General features: G+C 51.4%; 1 protein-coding gene and 1 long non-coding RNA gene across 2 annotated transcripts; one reads left to right on the forward strand and one right to left on the reverse strand.

Annotated features, from left to right (window-relative positions):
• Positions 844-7650, reverse strand: HOXA3 (homeobox A3). Its single transcript, XM_018047086.1, is given in 3 exon segments — positions 844-2546; positions 3952-4123; positions 4125-7650. Coding segments are annotated over 3 exon segments (1332 nt in total). The 5' UTR covers positions 4479-7650; the 3' UTR covers positions 844-1740.
• LOC108635847 lies at positions 7638-15981 on the forward strand. The gene is made up of 2 exons (XR_001917968.1): positions 7638-7757; positions 15005-15981. It is a non-coding gene; the product is annotated as an uncharacterized LOC108635847 (long non-coding RNA).

Consider the following 17390-nt stretch of genomic DNA (forward strand, 5'->3'; position numbering starts at 1 on the left):
AAATCCAGCAGTAGAAATACAATGTTTAGCTCCTGTAGCATCAAATAAAATAAGTACTTGTAAAACTGCATTTTTATTAGAAAGATACCAATCTCCTCTCTCTCTCCCCACCTCCCCTTGGGCCATAAAAGGAAAGCAGGGAGGGAAGAAGGAGAGGAAATATATCCAGAGAATGCCAAATCCTATATTCCGGGAAGAAGCCAATGCTAGGACTCATATGGAAGGACCTGAGAAGGCTCCTCGGAGTTCAGCCGTTCTTTCGCTGGAGTCGTGGGTGAACCATAGTCTCTTTCGAACCGCCCACTCCCAGGGGCGATTTTAGCTGTGATTCTTTCCTCTTGGCGCGGTAAGGAACAGCGAAGCATCCGCGGAGCGTTGGGTTGCTCCTAGAAAATGCATCCTCAGCGCGGCCGACGACTCCCCAAGTTAAGGCGTTGGCTGGTCCGCTTTGATCCGAGAAAGATCATGGAGAAGACAGCCCTACCTTACTCCCTGGCGAGGCTGCCGGGTCACCTGTGCGCCCCCCGCCGCGTCTCAATGGGCCGTCTTTGTTCCTTCCGCACTCAGCACTCTGCCGCCTCTGAGTCACGGTGCTGAGCTGGCCACGGTGGCAGCTGGGAACCGGGCAGCCCAGCGGGCTGGCAGCTCGGCGTTTCCAGAGCGGCCGCCACCAGAAGCTCCGGCTGCTTTCCCCGAGAATTCGCCGCGCTCCCGGGCGAGCCGCTTGGCCAGGCCTCACGCCGGAGCTGGAGGGCTGCCGCGGCCCGCTCCTCCCATTCGCCTCCGCAAGGACTCCATGCAGACCCTTCTCTTGGGCCAAAGAATCTCTTCTGAACACGGATATTATTCAGAATAAAAACTTTATTTTTTTGTTTTGTTTCTCAGAATGTGAGCAGCAAGGAATGTAGAACTCTCAAAACAAATCTAGCATTTTTCGCGTTTACAGATTTTTTTTTTTTCAGTTTCGCCGGATGTTACAAACCTAAATCACTGTTTTCAAAAGCTGGATCCTCTCTGGTATTATTGCATCATTACCATCTTTATAAAGGAATTATATTTCCCTTTCGAATAAAATTTTTTTCTATGTACGCCAATACACCATTGAACAAAAGGCCCAAGAAACCTGAACAATCAGGGTACAGAATTTCTTTAATATAAATACAGACGGATGGGGATAAATAATATTTAAAACTTATTCAATGCTTGCAAAAAAAAATATAAATAAATCTGACTTCACCAGCATACACACACGGAAAGACGTACACTTAGTCATCCTTGTACAGGGAGCCCCTGTCTCAAAGCGCCTTTGATTTTTTTCTCGCTCTTTACAAGTGCAATAAAAAAAAAAACAAACTAGAAATTAATTGCTTCCCCTCGGGAGCCATAATGTACGAACAAATTCACATTGAACAACTCGGCCAGAAAATTTGTTCATATACCCTGTTTCTGATCAAAGAGTAGAGAAGGTAAAGGGTGCGAGGCCAGCGGCCCAGCGAGGGGTGGGAGCAGATACATATCGCTACTGATACCGACAGCCATTCCAGCAACCAAGATTGCTACGTCACATAAACCATAAAAACGTGTTACCAAAGAAAACAAAATGGGTGGGGGGGAGAGCAGGGGCGGGTGGAGAAGAGAGGAAAGGGAGGTGCAGAAAGAACCTTAAACAAAACAGAAAAAGCAAATGAAGAAAGATGGGGGGGGGGGGGACTCTCCTGGCGCGCAGCCCCAAGCCCACCATCACAGATGGGTGAGCTTGGGGGCTTCCTGAATTCTTCCCTGAGAAGGATGGTGGGCGGTAAGGTCCGTGTAGGTTGGATGCGGTTCCCCTGGCCCGGGCCCGTGATGGTGACCGCTACCCAGTGGCCCAGCGCCCCCGTAGTCCATGGCAGCCGAGGCGGCGTGGGGCAGGTGAGTTAGGCCAAAGAGGGGCGGGCCAGAGTTGCTCATGGGCTCCACATAGCTGCCCCCCACGAAGACGGGGCTTCCCTGTAAGTGTGGAGTCCCATAGCTGCTGTTGCCCTGCAGGCCATGCGTGTGTGGATCATAGTCGGGTGTGCCCCCCGCGCCTGCCCCTGCCGCCGTGTAGCGCTTCTGTGGAGGCGGCGGCGGTGCGCAGCTGGGCAGGGGCGCAGGGTAGGAGGCGGGGGGTAACCCATAGGCGCCCTGAGGGGGCTTGGAGAAAGGCGGGGGCGACTGGGGCTCGTATGGGACGCTGTTAACCAGCGAATGCATAGAGTTCAGATAACCGCCAGGGCCCGGGGGCACAGGACTGCGACTTGGGGACTGACCCCCTGATGACGTCAGCATGCCCTTGCCCTTCTGATCCTTCTTGTACTTCATGCGTCGATTCTGGAACCAGATCTTGATCTGGCGCTCAGTAAGGTTCAGCAGGTTGGCCATCTCCACCCTGCGCGGCCGGCACAGGTAGCGGTTGAAGTGAAATTCCTTCTCTAGTTCCACCAGCTGTGCGCTTGTGTAGGCCGTGCGCGCCCTCTTGGATGATGCCTGCCCAGGTGGGCTCTTGTCACCTGCGCAGCTCTCCCCTGCGAGATCAGAGGAGAGAGGAAGAGTGGCATCAGGGGCTGCCCCGCCCAGCCCCTGGCCTAGCTAGGCCCCTCCTTCCTCCAGGCCCCAAAGATCCCTCCATCTATCAGGGCCCGGAAAGAGGAAGAAGGACTCAGGTAGTATTTTCTGTCCTGGTAGGGAAACAGTGTCAGCAGTTTCTCACTGACTAAAGTTGCAAGTCATAAGCCTCTCCGAGGGGGCAAGGAACAAAAAGCAGAACGCCCTGTTTGCATTCCTAGTCTGTTTCCCTTCTGGAGCTATTCAGTTTCTGGTTCATTTCCTGATCCTTTGCCCTATCAGACTACAAGCTCTGCGTGGGCAGGTCTCATCCTGTTTATTCCCTTCACAGTAACTGGAATGTGGGGCACCTAATATACACTCAATAAACCTTCCCTCCATCACTCTCACTGAAGGACTGGACAGTTGCCTCCACTGGCCTCTTATTTAATCTGTCCAGTAAAGAGGACTAGAGTGGAAGCTCCAATCTGGAAGGCTTTCTCTGGCCAGAGAAGGAGATCGCATTGAAAAGAGATCCCGTTTCTGGTGGGGAGGCCCTGGCATCTGGTGCTGGATGCCATTAATTAGGGTTCTTCATGTCACCAAGCACTATGCCCCAGTTATGCCCACTAATCCCGACCCTCCTTTTCTCCCTGCTCCCCACCAACCCCCACTCCCCATTCCTGGCTCCGGATGGCTCCAGATGCTCAGGTTCAGAACAGAGCACTAGCAACTGGAGAAGGCAGTGGCATAGGAAACCAAGATGCTGGGAAGCACAAGACCCAGAGCCTGTCCTGGAATTTGGTTCCAGGAGGACCATGTGGTTCCCATTAGGATGATAAGTCTGAATCCCCTCCCCCAGGAAATCCCTGGCGACCTTCATTGTACTAAGTCTGAGCAAGGCCTTCCCAGAGGTAAGGTAGCCACTCCATCTGCTGGAGCAAAAATTTAAAATAGGTTCTGATTATAGGCAGACCATTGATTCTGACTTGGAGGCCTGCTTTTATTCTGCCACGTTTCCTTGTGGGGTAGGCACCACTGTTTCACTAGAAATGAGGAGATGTGCTAAAAAGAGAAACAGTGGTGTCCATGCCTGTTCTGCCCAAAGGTCCTAACTCTACAAGGAGGTATTCCAAAGTCACTAGGGCCCACTTGTTCTTAGAGAGATCCAGAAAGACTCCCATCAAGTCTCCCTCTAGGGTTTCTCAGGCACACAGAGTCCAATCATTTCCCTAGTTGCAAAGACTCTGGAAACCTTTGAGGGTTGGGGGAAGGAGGAGTAGTGAATTCTGGAAATATTCCAGTGCTCTCAGACCCTGCTGGCTGTGGCTGGAGGTGGCCTGGAAGCCAGGACGGAGGGCCCTCTTGCGGAAGGCACCTCTTTACCTGAGCTGGAGCCGCTGGTTTTCTGCTTTGTGTTTTGCCGAGACTCTTTCATCCAGGGGAAGATTTGTTTGGCCACGGTGGGCGAGTTGAGTAGGGGGCTCTTGGCTGCACTGGCGGGGGTGGGGTTGCTGCTGCCATTCTGAGGGGGGGAGACTGAAGAGGGGGGCGGGGGGCGCGGCAGGGGTGGGTGCAGGGGGCTGCGGCGGGGCTGGAGGCTGCGGTGGGGCAGGGGGCGCAGCCTGGGGTGGCGGTGGGGCCAGGGGCGGCTCGCCGAGAACCGGAGGCTGGCTGGGCGGACCGCTCAGGGTGCGCAGACAGGCCTCGCTCAGCTCGTGCGCCTTGGGGTGGCTCCCGGCATTTGCAGGCGACTGGAGTGAACAGGCGGGTCGGTGGTACTCGCCATCTGCGCCCAGCGCTGTGGATGCCGGGTACGGCTGCTGATTGGCATTATAACCGAACCCGTTGGCTGCCTGGTAAGGGTAGCCACCGTAGATCGCCGAACTGTCGTAGTATGTCGCTTTTTGCATCGCGTTGTTTCACAATCTTGATCGCACACTCTGACAGGGCCTTGACACCCGTGAGGGCGCACATTGGCACGCCCCCGCGGTCACGTGACGCTCCGCAGCCAATGGCCGCCCCGCGCAGACCTGGGGGGCGAGAATCGCAGCGCCGTGAGGGCTCCGCGCAAATCCATCTTACTCTCAATAGCTAAGTGACATGAAAGCCATAAAAGAAAAAGTGGTCAGCAATATTTAGCAGCACGACTTGGCCCCGGGCGCAGAGAGCCGCGCTATAAAAAGCCGCTGGAATTTACTGGCAGCTACAAATATTTGCTTAACTTGCGTCTGGAGTTGGGGGGTTTTCCAGGGAGAGAGGAGAGAGAGGTTGGGAAGCCGGGGCTGGAGTTCAAAAGGAGAAAGGCCTGATGGGCTAGAAAGGAACAGGATTCGAATCCCTTATTTTCCAGGGAAGAAGAAACTTGGGGTCTCCGCTCGCTCCTTGCATTCCTCCCTTCTGGAGATCGTGGGGAGGGGCAAAGGAGAGTGTGGGTCACCAACGTTTCCTCCAGTATTTTCTTTAAGACTAATATTTGCCAAAAGAACCATGACGCGGGGTGACTTCCCATCCAGGCCCTTCTTGGACCTTTCAGCACCCAAGAGAGGTACGCACAAAATCTTTTCAGGCAATAGCCCGACTGGACCCTTGTTGATTTCAGAAGCTGAGCTTGTTAGACAGTTAATCTACCTTTGTGTAAGGATACGACCTACCTCCTCCTAATGAGACCTCTGTGGTCAAGAAGGGGAGAGAAAACGTTGGATGGAACATTCCGGGTGGGAAGAGACAGACAAGATCCTCTCCAGAAAGTAAAACTCAAATCTTGAACAGTTCTTTACTCCTCCCTCTCCCTATTTCTCAGGCAGGTCCCAGCAGGCCACTCCCACCTCTTTCCCCCTGTTACAGAAGTCCCCAGACCCTCCTGCCTTGGACTTTCTGAGGTCCTGTTATTCAGGACAACTATCAAATTCTACCTGTTAAAACATGATGGATTAGAGAGAGAAAAAAAAAAAACCATCAGGAACCTGAAAAACCAGCGTCATCTCCATGACCACCGCTTGAACTCTCCTTCCAACTTAACGATAATAGGTTCTGTCTTAGAAACTGCTATGTAATTTGATGTATGGGGGTCATTTGGCTCCGGACGAGGGATGGAAGCACAAGCCATAAAATCCTGCCAGAGTTCTCTGATCTTTGTGTTCTGTTATTGTTGTTGTTATGTGCTACTTGGCCTATTTACCTGCTTTAGAAATACGAAGTAAAGGACAAACCTAGAAAGCTAAAAAGCAACTGAAAGCCTTCTCAATCCCTTTTCATTTAGAAAGCATGTTGTAAAAGTGAAATCTATGTTTTATGTTTTCAGCTTTGCATGGTCAACCTCTGGCTCTCAGCTCAGAAAACTTTCATGTGAGTTCATATAGTCACCGCCTCCCACCCCACCATGCAATCAGAATGTTAGTCTCTCTGACCATTTAAGAAAATTACAATAACAAATTCATGAAGAAAAGGGTTTACACTGCATACCTCAACTATGTGTATTTGTGCCCTGGAGTTATTCAAGATTTCCAGAAATAGCACACCCTTTGTTAACTAGAAAAAAATTAACTGTAATAAGCATCTACCAGTAAAAGATTATAATTTTGGTTTTAATAATAGACTCTTTTGGATTTCATTATTAAACCAACAATCTGACCACCATCTGGAAAACAGGCACAATTAATTTCCCAGAACCACAATTAAAAATTACAGCATCCCTTATCCAGAGTTATTGTATGTGATCTTAAGCCTGTACCGTTTCTCTTTTGGAAACAGATAGGAAGCTACAGATCCCACGATCAAAAGTAAATAAAGAATAAAATAAAATTTAAAACAGAATAGCAACTGAATGTCCCTGTTTCCTGTTCTTTCACTGAAAATAGTTCCAATTACATTTGGCAGTGTTAATGTCTGCCATTATAAATTTTTAAGATACTGGGCTTGTATCTTTGAAAATAAAACGTCAGGTTAAGAAAATTACTCCAGACACTTGAACAGCAAGATATTAGATAAAACAAAATTAAGCTGATCTTGAACATGCAATATTTCAAGTGACTTGCTAATCCATTATCAGAGGCTACACCCGCCTGCGGCTTACTTAAGTCTTTTCGTCAAGTTATGCATTGCCTTGTAAAATAATTTAAAATACCTTTAAACCTCTAAGAGCAAACAACAAACTCCACAATCTCAAAATGTGAACTCACCCACTAAAGCCCTTCCTATTGTTTGAGGCCCACCCTGGGGCCCACACAATCCACAAACCTCCTCTCTACCCCAATCCAGCCCCCAAAGTTTGCAACCTGGTAAAGAAGTTGGAAATTTGCCAGCCAGGAAACTTTGCTTGGCACCCCCAAGCAAAGGTTGGAGATGGGAGGAGATTCCTCTGAAAAGCTCCGTTTCTGGAGAATAACCCTCAGGTACAAGAACTGAGAGTTGAGGAGGCTAAACTGACTGCAGGAAGCAAGCCCTATTGTCTCTCTGGAAGATCTGCCCAAATTCAACCTCCTTCCTTCAGACACCGCTCTTTTTTCCACTCCCGCCCCTTCCTCGGCCTGCCCTCACCCCGAGTTCAAGCGGGAAAGGCGGGTAAGAAACCCCGCGTCCCCTCGCCCAGCCCTTCCTCTCCTTCCTAACCCCGAAAAGTTGAGGCTGGGCTTGGGAGAGGGAAGAGGTGGGGGTGGGGATGGGAAAGCGGCCTGAACTCGAAGTGTAAGGGTATCAGTCACTGCCGGGAAGGAAGCTCCGGCTTGTGAACTCTTCTTGAACCGAGATTTAAGTCTGCAGCCATAAATCACCGAGACGTAAACTCCACCATTCAGCGCTGAGAGCCGCCGGTTGGAGCCCTGCTTACCTTAACTTCTGACGAGCTCGGGCTCGGGCGCAGGCTCGGGCTCCGGCCCCCGGCCCGGCTCGGCGGCCCGGCCGGGTCCCCTCGGCGCGGGATGGGCACCGACCTTCAGCATCGGCCGAGACGGCGGGCGGGAGGGAGACCCCGAGGCCCGGACGTCGCGGTGCAGAGCGTGGCCGCCTCGCTGCTCCGGCACGGCTAGCCCAGGGCGGACTGGGGCGGCTCGGACCCCCCCTCCCACCCACCCCACCCACCCTCCCCTCCCCCACACCCCCGCCCCCTGCCCTTCCCGAGGGCAGCAGCCGCGGCCCGGAGATAAGCACTAGCGCGGCGCGGGGCTCTGCCTGGGCTAGTGGCACCGACTTGGGTATGTTTCTTATGAATATTACACGCGGAGCAGCGTCTGGTCGGGGGGTGTGGTGGGGGTGCTGGGGGCAGGCGGGAAGGGAGGCCGAGGCGGCCGGGGTGGGGGGGACGCCGCCGGCGTGGGGGATGGGACGGAGGCGAGCAAGAGGGGGAGCTCGGCAGCGGCGGGGGGAGGGCAGTCTCCCCCCAGCCCCCAACGCCCTCCCTCTCCCCGCTCCTAAGCGTCACTAAAGTCCAGGAAAATTATGCTAATGGGGACAAACGGCTCTCACAAAGGGGCTCTCTTGCTGGGCTCTATTTCTTAGGAATCCGTTTGAGAAACTACCTTACCCCATGCTCTGAACATTTCCAGTTGCGGGGCAAAGGGAAGAGAACCAGGAGAAGAGAGTTCCCCAGACTTTGGGCAGTTTACCTCACCTGCCACCCCCAAGCTGAGAACCTCAAAGCCAGTCTCTAGGGGCTGGGACAGGGCCTCCTTTCTTGAGAGTCCTCCCCCAGAGCCAACTGCGCTCTCTTTGGTTATATTTTTTCAGGTGGAAATCCTTGAAATCCTGGCGGCCGGGAGGGAGGTAGCCTGAGGGAGATAGGTTTGTCCAGGCAGTAAAACGGGCTGCTCTGGGCTCAGGTACACACAAAGGTGTTAGAATTCTAGGTGTCCAACCCTTCTGTACCCATTTCACGGTACAAACACGCGGCTCACTCTCGGGCTACGACAGATAGCTCCGACCCCAGTAGGAAACCGCGTCTATATTCTCTGCCCTAATTAGTGGCAGATAGGGACGCTGAGCAGAGGAAAGGCCCAACATGCCCAGCAATATTGCCAAAACTTTAAGGAGGATAGTCTTTCTCCCTCCTAATGCCTCCCTCAACTTCCCAGATACGGAAGTGAACTCTGTCAGGATGTGTGTGTGGCAAAAGAGAGAAATGGAGCATTCGTGCAATTCCAAGGTGTCAACGGCCGGTCCTTCTCAAAGGAAGGTGTTAAAAATATAAGTAGTATGTTTAAACTGTCAGGGAGCCAAAGTGTCACCTTAGAGCAAAAACAAAGCCAAGGGAAAAGGGAGAAATCAAAAAGCACTCCGGGCCAGGGTGGCCTCATGCATACCAATGGTTTTTGTCATTTATGGCTAGGCAAGATTTATGACTCGGCGCCCCAAAGCTGTAAACAGAGCACAAAACAGCAAACACTTGCTCCTTATGGCATACTGCTGCAGCGCGACTTGAAAGGGGGAGCGAGGCAGCGTAGGAGGCAAGAGCCTGCCGCAGAAATCCGCTCGGCGGCATTTTCTCTTCAAACCGGCTGGGTCGGATGTAGCATTTGAAGAAAGAAGGCGTGGGTCAATAATCAACCCGCACTTTCTCCTCCAAACTGCTGACGCGGACTCACCGCCTTCTCAGCTAAGCCAGCTGCCGGGAGGCCCGCTCTCCGTGAGAACCTGCCAAGGGAGGGGACGGCCCGGGGCGCCGAGGTGAGGGCTGGGGCACCCGGGACGCATACCTTTCCGCCGGCGCCCAGAGGGGCCGGGAGCCGCCGAGCAGGGAGCCCAGGGAAAGACAGGGCGGGAGCTTGGGCCAGGACCTCCTCTGGGCAGCGGGTAGCAGTGGGGCTCGGACCTCAGGACTAGGGTCTGGTGACCTGGCACGCAGATTGCTGGGGCCCAGGCCTCTCTGCTAAAATCCAAAGGACTGACCTTTGAAGCCAGACGGGCGAACTGATTAAAAATAATAATGTATAATAGCTGAAGGATTTTTGTTTGTTACTGCTTTTTTAAAAGGAAAATATCGCCTGTCGATTTCCGCCCCTGCCCAAGCACCCTAAGTAAATCCCGCAGCCATTCACTCGGCTCCGCCAAAACCACTGAGGTTCTCTCTGGGGAGAGGACCCCTTGGCTTCCCCAGTACTCTTAAGCCCTGTTCCCTGCCCCCATCTCTCACCCATGAAGACTAGAAGAAAACATATTTTCAGCACTAGAAGAGTGTCTGGAACATCAGAAGTGCCCTGGTGCCTTTCTATCCTTTACAGGAGTATCTTTATGAACTTATCTGTGAGAGCCTGTGGGTGGCTGTGCAGCCAAGAAGGAAGGTGGGGAATAACTGTTGGCTAGAAGAGGCACAGAAATCCCAGACTGGGGAATAAAATCAATGAGGAAATAAGCTTGCTTCTCAGGGTGAGGTTGGCATTTTGAGAGTAAAGGGGGAGACTAGCCTTTATTTTTTTAATGGCTATAGTTTAGCTATGATGGAGTGGCTTTGGCTCTTTCCATGCGGGAAAAACCAACCAGTTCTCTATAAACACCTCTATTGGCTTCTGTCTGTGTACACTTTTATACAGAACCAGCTCGGTAGTCCATCCTTAGATATTTATTCCACTTGCTGGCACTGAAGCGACAATAAAAAGATGCGTTTAACAAACCTCTATTCCTTCTCTCATTCTTTCTAGTGAAACTATATTATTTATGAGTCTTTAACTGGGTCAAAAATGCGCCAGAACTGGGTCATAAATCATATGAAATGCTGACAAGTAATTGAACAGCAATTAAAGCTTACATTTTATTTCCAAGGGGTGTTTTAGAGCACTTGAAACGGCCTCAGTTAAACATGGTTAGTGCCTCGGCCAGTAGTGGGGAGGGCTGAAGCAGCCCTTCTGTCTGGGGAAGTAAATCTCACTCAAGTAGGGGAAATCTGATTTGATTTCTTTTTTTTTCTCCCAGTGCGGAAAGTTTTGGGTTTTTTTGTTTGTTTTTAAGTCAGGACACAGATCTGATTCCCAGCTCCTTTGCAGGCATCCCTTTTCTCTGCTCCAAGAACTTCAAGAGCAGAGGAAAGTGAAATTTCCCTCACCTTTTTAGGGAGTTTCCATCCTTTCTTTGGGGTCCCTAAAACCCAATTAGCTCGGGCTTTCCCAGTAATTTGGAAGCACACTATTTAATTCTCATCTGCCCCCATTCTGACTACAGCACCGCTCCTGGGACTCCGAAGATGTCTGCCTCTGCTTTCTGTAGACTTTGCTTTCAGACTTCCCTCCAGCCCAGGGCACACCGGCCAGTTCTCCAACTCTCCTAGCTGGCTGGGGGTGAAACAGGGGGCGCCCTAGCCTTGTGTCTTACCAAGCTCAGCTAGCTCCAGCTCCCTTCTTTCTCTGTCTCCTGAATATCAGAAAAACAGAGCTTCTGGGCATTCAACATGCTTGCCCCCAGCCCAAGCCTCTCCTAGATTTGAGCTGTCCTTCTCCACCCCTGTTCAGGCAGAGGATACTCAGGCAAACAATGGCTAGTCCTCAGCGTCTGGCTCCTTCAGTCTGGCAAGTGGGAAAGCGCGTGCAACCACCTAGCACTGAACAAAGTGGCCCGAAGCATCATCAATAAAATGGCAGCGCATCTGGACATTCATTGATTTCTCTCTCCCAGCTGCTCTGGCTGTCCAGGTCAGCTTTCACCCTCCATCCTAGCCAGCAAACACGACTAAACAGGGAGCAATTCCCCTTCTCCTTCACTCAGCCCCCACCCTCTCCAGGCAGTTCCACCCAGCAAGCTGTGAGCTGCGCTCGGGCCACCTTGGCTCGAGCCGGCAGTACTCCAAGACTCCCGTCCGCCAGGGGCTCAGCTTCTGGGACTCAATTCCCGCTGCAGTGGACAAAGCCACTCGAGTGTTGGAGGCCACCAGGCCCACCTAGTAGCCCTCAAATGCTCTTTCCTTTTCACCCCCCAACACTTGCCAGGGAATTAAATTCACTCTGTGGCGCTGCTGGGGATCTTTCAAATGCTTTCGATTCTAAGGGAGAAACAAAGGAAGAGAGGCGCTGAGGGTCCTGTCCATGAACCAGGGTCTCCTCGCCTGACCTTTATCTCTCTCATAGCCATAACTCACTCCAGATATGAACAATCAACAGAAATACCTTAAAATAAATTCCATTCTCCCGGTGTGGCCTGGAGTCCCATCGGCTAGCTCGCCCAGAACCGCTCCATGAGCGCTGAAAACTGCAACCCGCTAGGAGAGCGCTCTCCGGAGAAGGGGAAGAAGGAGGAGGTGGGTGCGTGGGGGTGGGGGAAAGCTCTCGCTCTGTAGAGAATCTAGAAAACGTAATCACAGGCAAAGCCCATCTGGGTCTCCGCTCCAAATGCCACAATAATGTGCTGTATTATGTGCTCACGTGGTCATACGTCAACTTAAATCCTTTTATTTGAAATAGGGAATCACTGAAGGAACTACGTTTCCAATCAGAACATTTAGCTTTCAGGGAGGTGAATTGGGGGACCTTGACCAGCAATGGGGAAGTTTTATCCAGGACAGTAGGGGGGGCATCTCCTACTGGGGGCATCTCCCCCAATCCCAACACAGTCACACAAGGCCACTTAGCTCCACTTTCATTTCTACACACGAGTCAACACAAGGGAACAGCAATTCTGTCCCCATTCTCATAGTCCGCAGAACTTTCCTTACAGTCTCCCACTCACACACAAGCTGAACCCAAAACACCCAAGCACTCCAGTCTCCCCTGGCCAACTGGCCAGTATGTCAAAAGGCAAAAGGTGCTGGCCCTGTTTCCAGAAGAAAACCCAGTACTAACTGGCCTCTTCAGTGGACTCCCTAATGACCTGCCATTGTATGGAGTTTGCTAACACCCACACCATACACCACAGCCACTGGAGAAACCCAAAAGGCCCATAATTACCTGACAAAAGGCCGAAGCACCTCCTCCAAGTCCAGCTGGTTGTGTTTGATAGGAGCCCCCTACAAGAGAGATGCTTGGCTCTAGAATGGTGGGTCAGGGTTTGCAAAATCTGGAGTGACCAAGTGTCCAGGCCAAATCTGCACTTACACATTTCCTTAGTGCATAGCTGAGTGATACATGAAATTATAGGCTTCTAATGATGAAAAATGTAAGGGGAAATGATCTAATTGTCTCTGCAAGAGAGGGGAAAAAAAAAAACCACCAATGTTTGCTGGCATCCCTTGAATTAACCTACAAGACAATCTAAGACCCTTTCTGCAGACAAGTGTGTCCACTCTCTTCCAAGACAACTCTGTCCACCATCAGAAACTGAACGGAACCAACTACTCACGAGGAGCCTGGCATTCCCCCTCCTCATCCCACTCTAATTCCTGCCTTCTGCTTGGGGGCTATATCCACTGACTTCAACACTTCATGTTCTCAGAAGCCATCTAAAAACTCCTTCTTTTCAGGTCTTTGTTTCCAAACTTGGGGAATGCTCTGAGGTGGTTAAGATCCTCATGTCATATTCTTTTGTTCCTTGAAAGTAGGTCGTCAGCTGACTATGACTCTCTAAGCATGAGGGCTCACTTGTAGCAGCTACAGAAAGCTGTGCATGGTTCCTTCCCTCCCCTTCTCCCCTGCAGAGGGACAGAAGGGGCCTGGTGAGAAAATAAGGCCCTCAGCAGAGGCCTGGTTATGGGGGTGTCCAAATGAGAAGGGCAATAAAAGAAGAGGAGACCTAATTCCTTGGAAGTAAGTCCTGGCCTAAGCGGGATAAGGTTCTGTCTATGGGATAGCTGGGAGAGAACCCCTATGTGAACCTTCCCAGCTCTGACCTAAGTCACAGGCTACAAAGTGAGAACCCAAAGTGAAAACCAACTTCTCTCAGGTTTGGGGGGTAGGGGACAGGCCCAAAAGCTCTTTTCAAAAGCACTCTCTGGTTTCCCAAGGACTCAGACAACTAATACACTGTCCTCTGCCTCCCTTACCCCATCCATCCGTATAATTTCACCCTGAGCTCTCCAGATAGCCTGGCAAACTCCCTCCCTTGCCAACTAAAGTTTCTGCAGAGGCTTCAACTCAAAAATGAGAAGAGGTCCCCTTTAGAACTCTCAGAGCAGTCTGGAACAAACAGAAACTCTCAAGGCAATAAATCAATGATAGAAGTCTTTGGTCCTGCTTCAGAGAAATGCCTTAACGCCAGCAAGGCCCAGCAGCATCTCAGCTTCAGCTAGGAGCCTCTATACCTCTATTAACAGCCCAGTTAATGCTTCAACTGCTGTTTAACAATTAACATTAATGACTTGGAGTGGGATGGGGTGATTGGGTGGGATATGAAGGGAAAAATCTGAACAAGTCAAAGGAAGTTTAACTTTTGAAGTGAAAATGGCTTCCCTAAGAGAGATCTTGGTCTGGGCAAGCCCCCAGGGAACCAGCAGCTGAGAGTCCTCCTTCATCACTCTGAAACCCACTTCCCTGAAGCAAGGTTATGGGCCTTTTATGGTTCCGTTTTGTTCCAGAGAACAAGAATAGAGATGTTCAAGTATCTAGGCCCAGGTTGGGAAACCCAGCTGCCAATTCCCCCTTTACTGACTCCTCCACTCAACCTGGCCAGGGCTCGGACACAAGCCCTAGATCCATGCAATGGAGCCAAAATAGCACAAAGTTGTCTTAGAAGGAGCAAGTGACCAAGGATACAGAGCTTTAGTCAATATTTGCAAGGCTGTTGGCAGATTAGCTATATCTGTATTCAAACACTGTAATCTGATTTCTCCATCAAAAATACACTTAACATTTTTCTCCCTTTACTTAACTGTAGTGGTTTTTTCTATTCAGTGTCAGGTATGGCCCTTAGCCCACTGTGGGGGGGTGGGCAGGTTATAGATCGTTATTTAACATTAGATATTTCCTGTGGGTGCAATTACGATACAAATGGGCTCCAAGTTCTCTTGGATGTATATTATCATTTTATACACATGGCCACAGACCCCTGCAACTATTTACACACACGGTGGTTCTGTTATGTTCTGAAATGCAAATCCTAAGTACATCTGAGTTACAAATTCCTGAAATGCTCTATCTATACTTGGGATAAATAAACATACAGTAGCTGAGAAAGTACCAGCTTTACTATTACTCTGTTTACTTCGTATCTGATAAAGTAATAATTGTATCCAGAACACCTTATCAGCCCTAGAGCATCGCTGAATAGTGTTTCAATTAATTAATAACCTGATATGTACTGTAGGAGCAGATTTTAGGGAAGACTGAGGCCTAGGGAATAGAAGATTTTTTAAAAATCTCAGAAAACTTTTAAAAATAAATAATTCCTGAAAGAACAAAGCAAATCCATTCCTTCATCCCACGCTTTTGAAAGCTATTCCAGCGGCCCCTCCCCCAAATAGGCACGAAATTTATGGATCTTTTACAAGGTAATAAACCACAGTAATTACCTCCCTGCATCCCAAACTAAGAGAACAAATTAAGCCAGAACTTGGAAAGAATTTTAAAGAGTTTTCTCTTGGTCTAAATAGGAAAAGAAAACGACGAGACAGAAAACCCATGCTTTTCCCACAGGAAGATCAGTGGATCAGTCCGGCTAAAGAAACCGAGAAGCCCAGCTGCCAACGATGGTCTACACATTTGAAATACAGCAACTTCCCTCTTGCCAAGGAAAGGCAAGACGATAGGAGAAACTGCAAGGCGTCGAGGCACGTTTTCTGCGCGCAGAGCTGAGGCTGACCACAACGGCTGAACTCCCAGGCTCCGCAAGCGCCGCGAACAGTCTACAAGGAGAGCGGACCACTACCGCCGCGCCCGTGGCCTCTACTGGCTTTGGCCCTGCTGTTCCGTGGGGCGGTTTGGTTCCTCTGAGGCATGCCCGAAGGAACACACACCCTTCTGAGCCCCCACCCGCCCCCGCCCCCGCCCCCGCCCCCCACGAACACACATCTTTGGTTTCTTCAACCGCCCCTTCTGCATGAAGCCGGTCTGGGGCAGAGCTTTGTCGCCGAAGCCCTCGCTGGCGGGGCGTGCAGCTGAAGGAACTCTTCCGAAGTTATATATTGACCAGCACCTCTTTCAATACTGACCAGCTGCAAGGGGTGGCAGCTGCCAGGGAAAGTAAACTCCTTCACCGGTGCGAGGGCCGGCAGTGCGAGGGACGGCGCGGTGAAGAGTTGGGACGCAGCGCTTACCTCGAAAGATGGCCAAGGCTGAAGCCGAGAGTATGTCCAGCTCCGGGTGCTCAGGGACTCCCCGTTTCCGGCATGCGGCGGCTCTGCGGACAAACAAACAGCAGAGGGTGAACGGCGGCCGCGGAAGAAAGGAGTTGGAGGAGCAGAGTTGGCGGCGCCGGCGGTGCGGGTGCCCGGGTGGCCCCCGGGGTGACGCGGACACGGAAGAGTCGCCAGGACACTCGTCCATGTGGCGTACTCATTGCTCGAAAGGTTCCGGTCTACAAATGGCCTGAAGGTGGTGATTTATTTTTGTAAAATAAATACATACTCCATCTCCGCACCCACACTTTTTTTTTTCTGTCTTTTTATGGCGGGGGGGGGGGCAGGCGGAGGAAGACGGGAAAGTGGAAGAGGCTTTCTGTTGGTGCCCTCCCTCTGCTGCAAGAGCTGCTCTCGCACCTCAACTTGGGAGTGTGAATGCACGCTTTATTTTCTTCTGCTAACAAAGGGAAGCCTTGCCCGGGAGCATTCAATCACGGGCTCTCCTGAAACCTCACTAATAGTGTTCATTTCTGTTTGGCGCGAAATCAGACTCCAGCTCAGTCCATGGGCCAGGGGCAGTGTTGGAAGGTTTTGTCTTCTGGTTCATTCAAGCCCTGGGGCGTCCTCTCTCTTGGTCCCAGTAGGCTGGCGGGATCACCACAACACCCAGTCCCTCTGAGTAGGCTAGCTATGGTTGCTGGAAGTGGGGGAAGTTGGGGAGGACGAAGGTATTAGACAATACCCCATGTGGGGACCCTATCCAGCCTCCCTTTGCACAGCAGCGGCCAGTCCTTCCAGGCCCTAATTCTGCTGCCGCCTCCCTCCAGATATTTGCAGCCCTCTCTTGCTCTCTAACTGGGAAATGGTCAGCCAGCTTTTGGGGGATAGGGGGAAGACACTGAGAAGGGGCAAAGAATCCTCCTGGGCTCTCGGTCCCTGGCTTAGGGAAGTTCTCTGCTGGGCTGGGACTCTGAGGTCCAGTTGCTTCCACAGCCCTGTTCCTGTCCCACTATCCCTTCACCCAGGTCATGGCAGCCTCCTTGCACTCCAGCCTGCCCAAATCAGCCCCAGTGGCTGTCCTGCATCCATGCAATCCTGCTAAGAGTGTCAAAAGGAGCTACCAAATAGCCGACAAGTCCCCTGACCCTCAGGCTTCATGGACCCCTAACACACTGAACAAGTGGATGCACACCAGCCCCTAACTGCTCTCTGCCACCACGTCGACCTGCAGCCCCCAGTGTCCATCAAGCACTTGGAACTCCGAATCTATGCTGGGCCCCTTTCCTCTATTCAAACTTGTCCTCTGTGTCCCCAAAGGGAGTGCCCCCTGGCCTTGGGGACAGTGGCCTGACCCTAAGCAAGGTGGGGCTTAGCTACCCTGCAGTTGCCACCCAACATAGTCCCAGAAAGATCCACTATGCCGCCATCCACCGCCACCCACCCACCCCTTGACTCTTAGGAGCATTGTAATTATTATGGTTATTATTACTGTTGCTGTTTCCTTATCCCCAAGTCAAATATTCATGGCTGCCTTTCCACCATAAATCGTTCAGACTAATGAGTCACAAAGAGACGCTGCCCAGGTCTCTCCCCTGCAATGGCTGCCGCTGCCGCTGCCGCTGCGGCCTCTCTCTCCGGCGTTTTTGGCGCTCGCGTGCTCCCTCGCTCGCCGGGCGCGGGTGATTTATGAACACCGGGA

Source organism: Capra hircus, chromosome 4 (assembly GCF_001704415.2).
Source record: "Capra hircus breed San Clemente chromosome 4, ASM170441v1, whole genome shotgun sequence".
Classification (NCBI taxonomy): Eukaryota; Metazoa; Chordata; class Mammalia; order Artiodactyla; family Bovidae; genus Capra; species Capra hircus.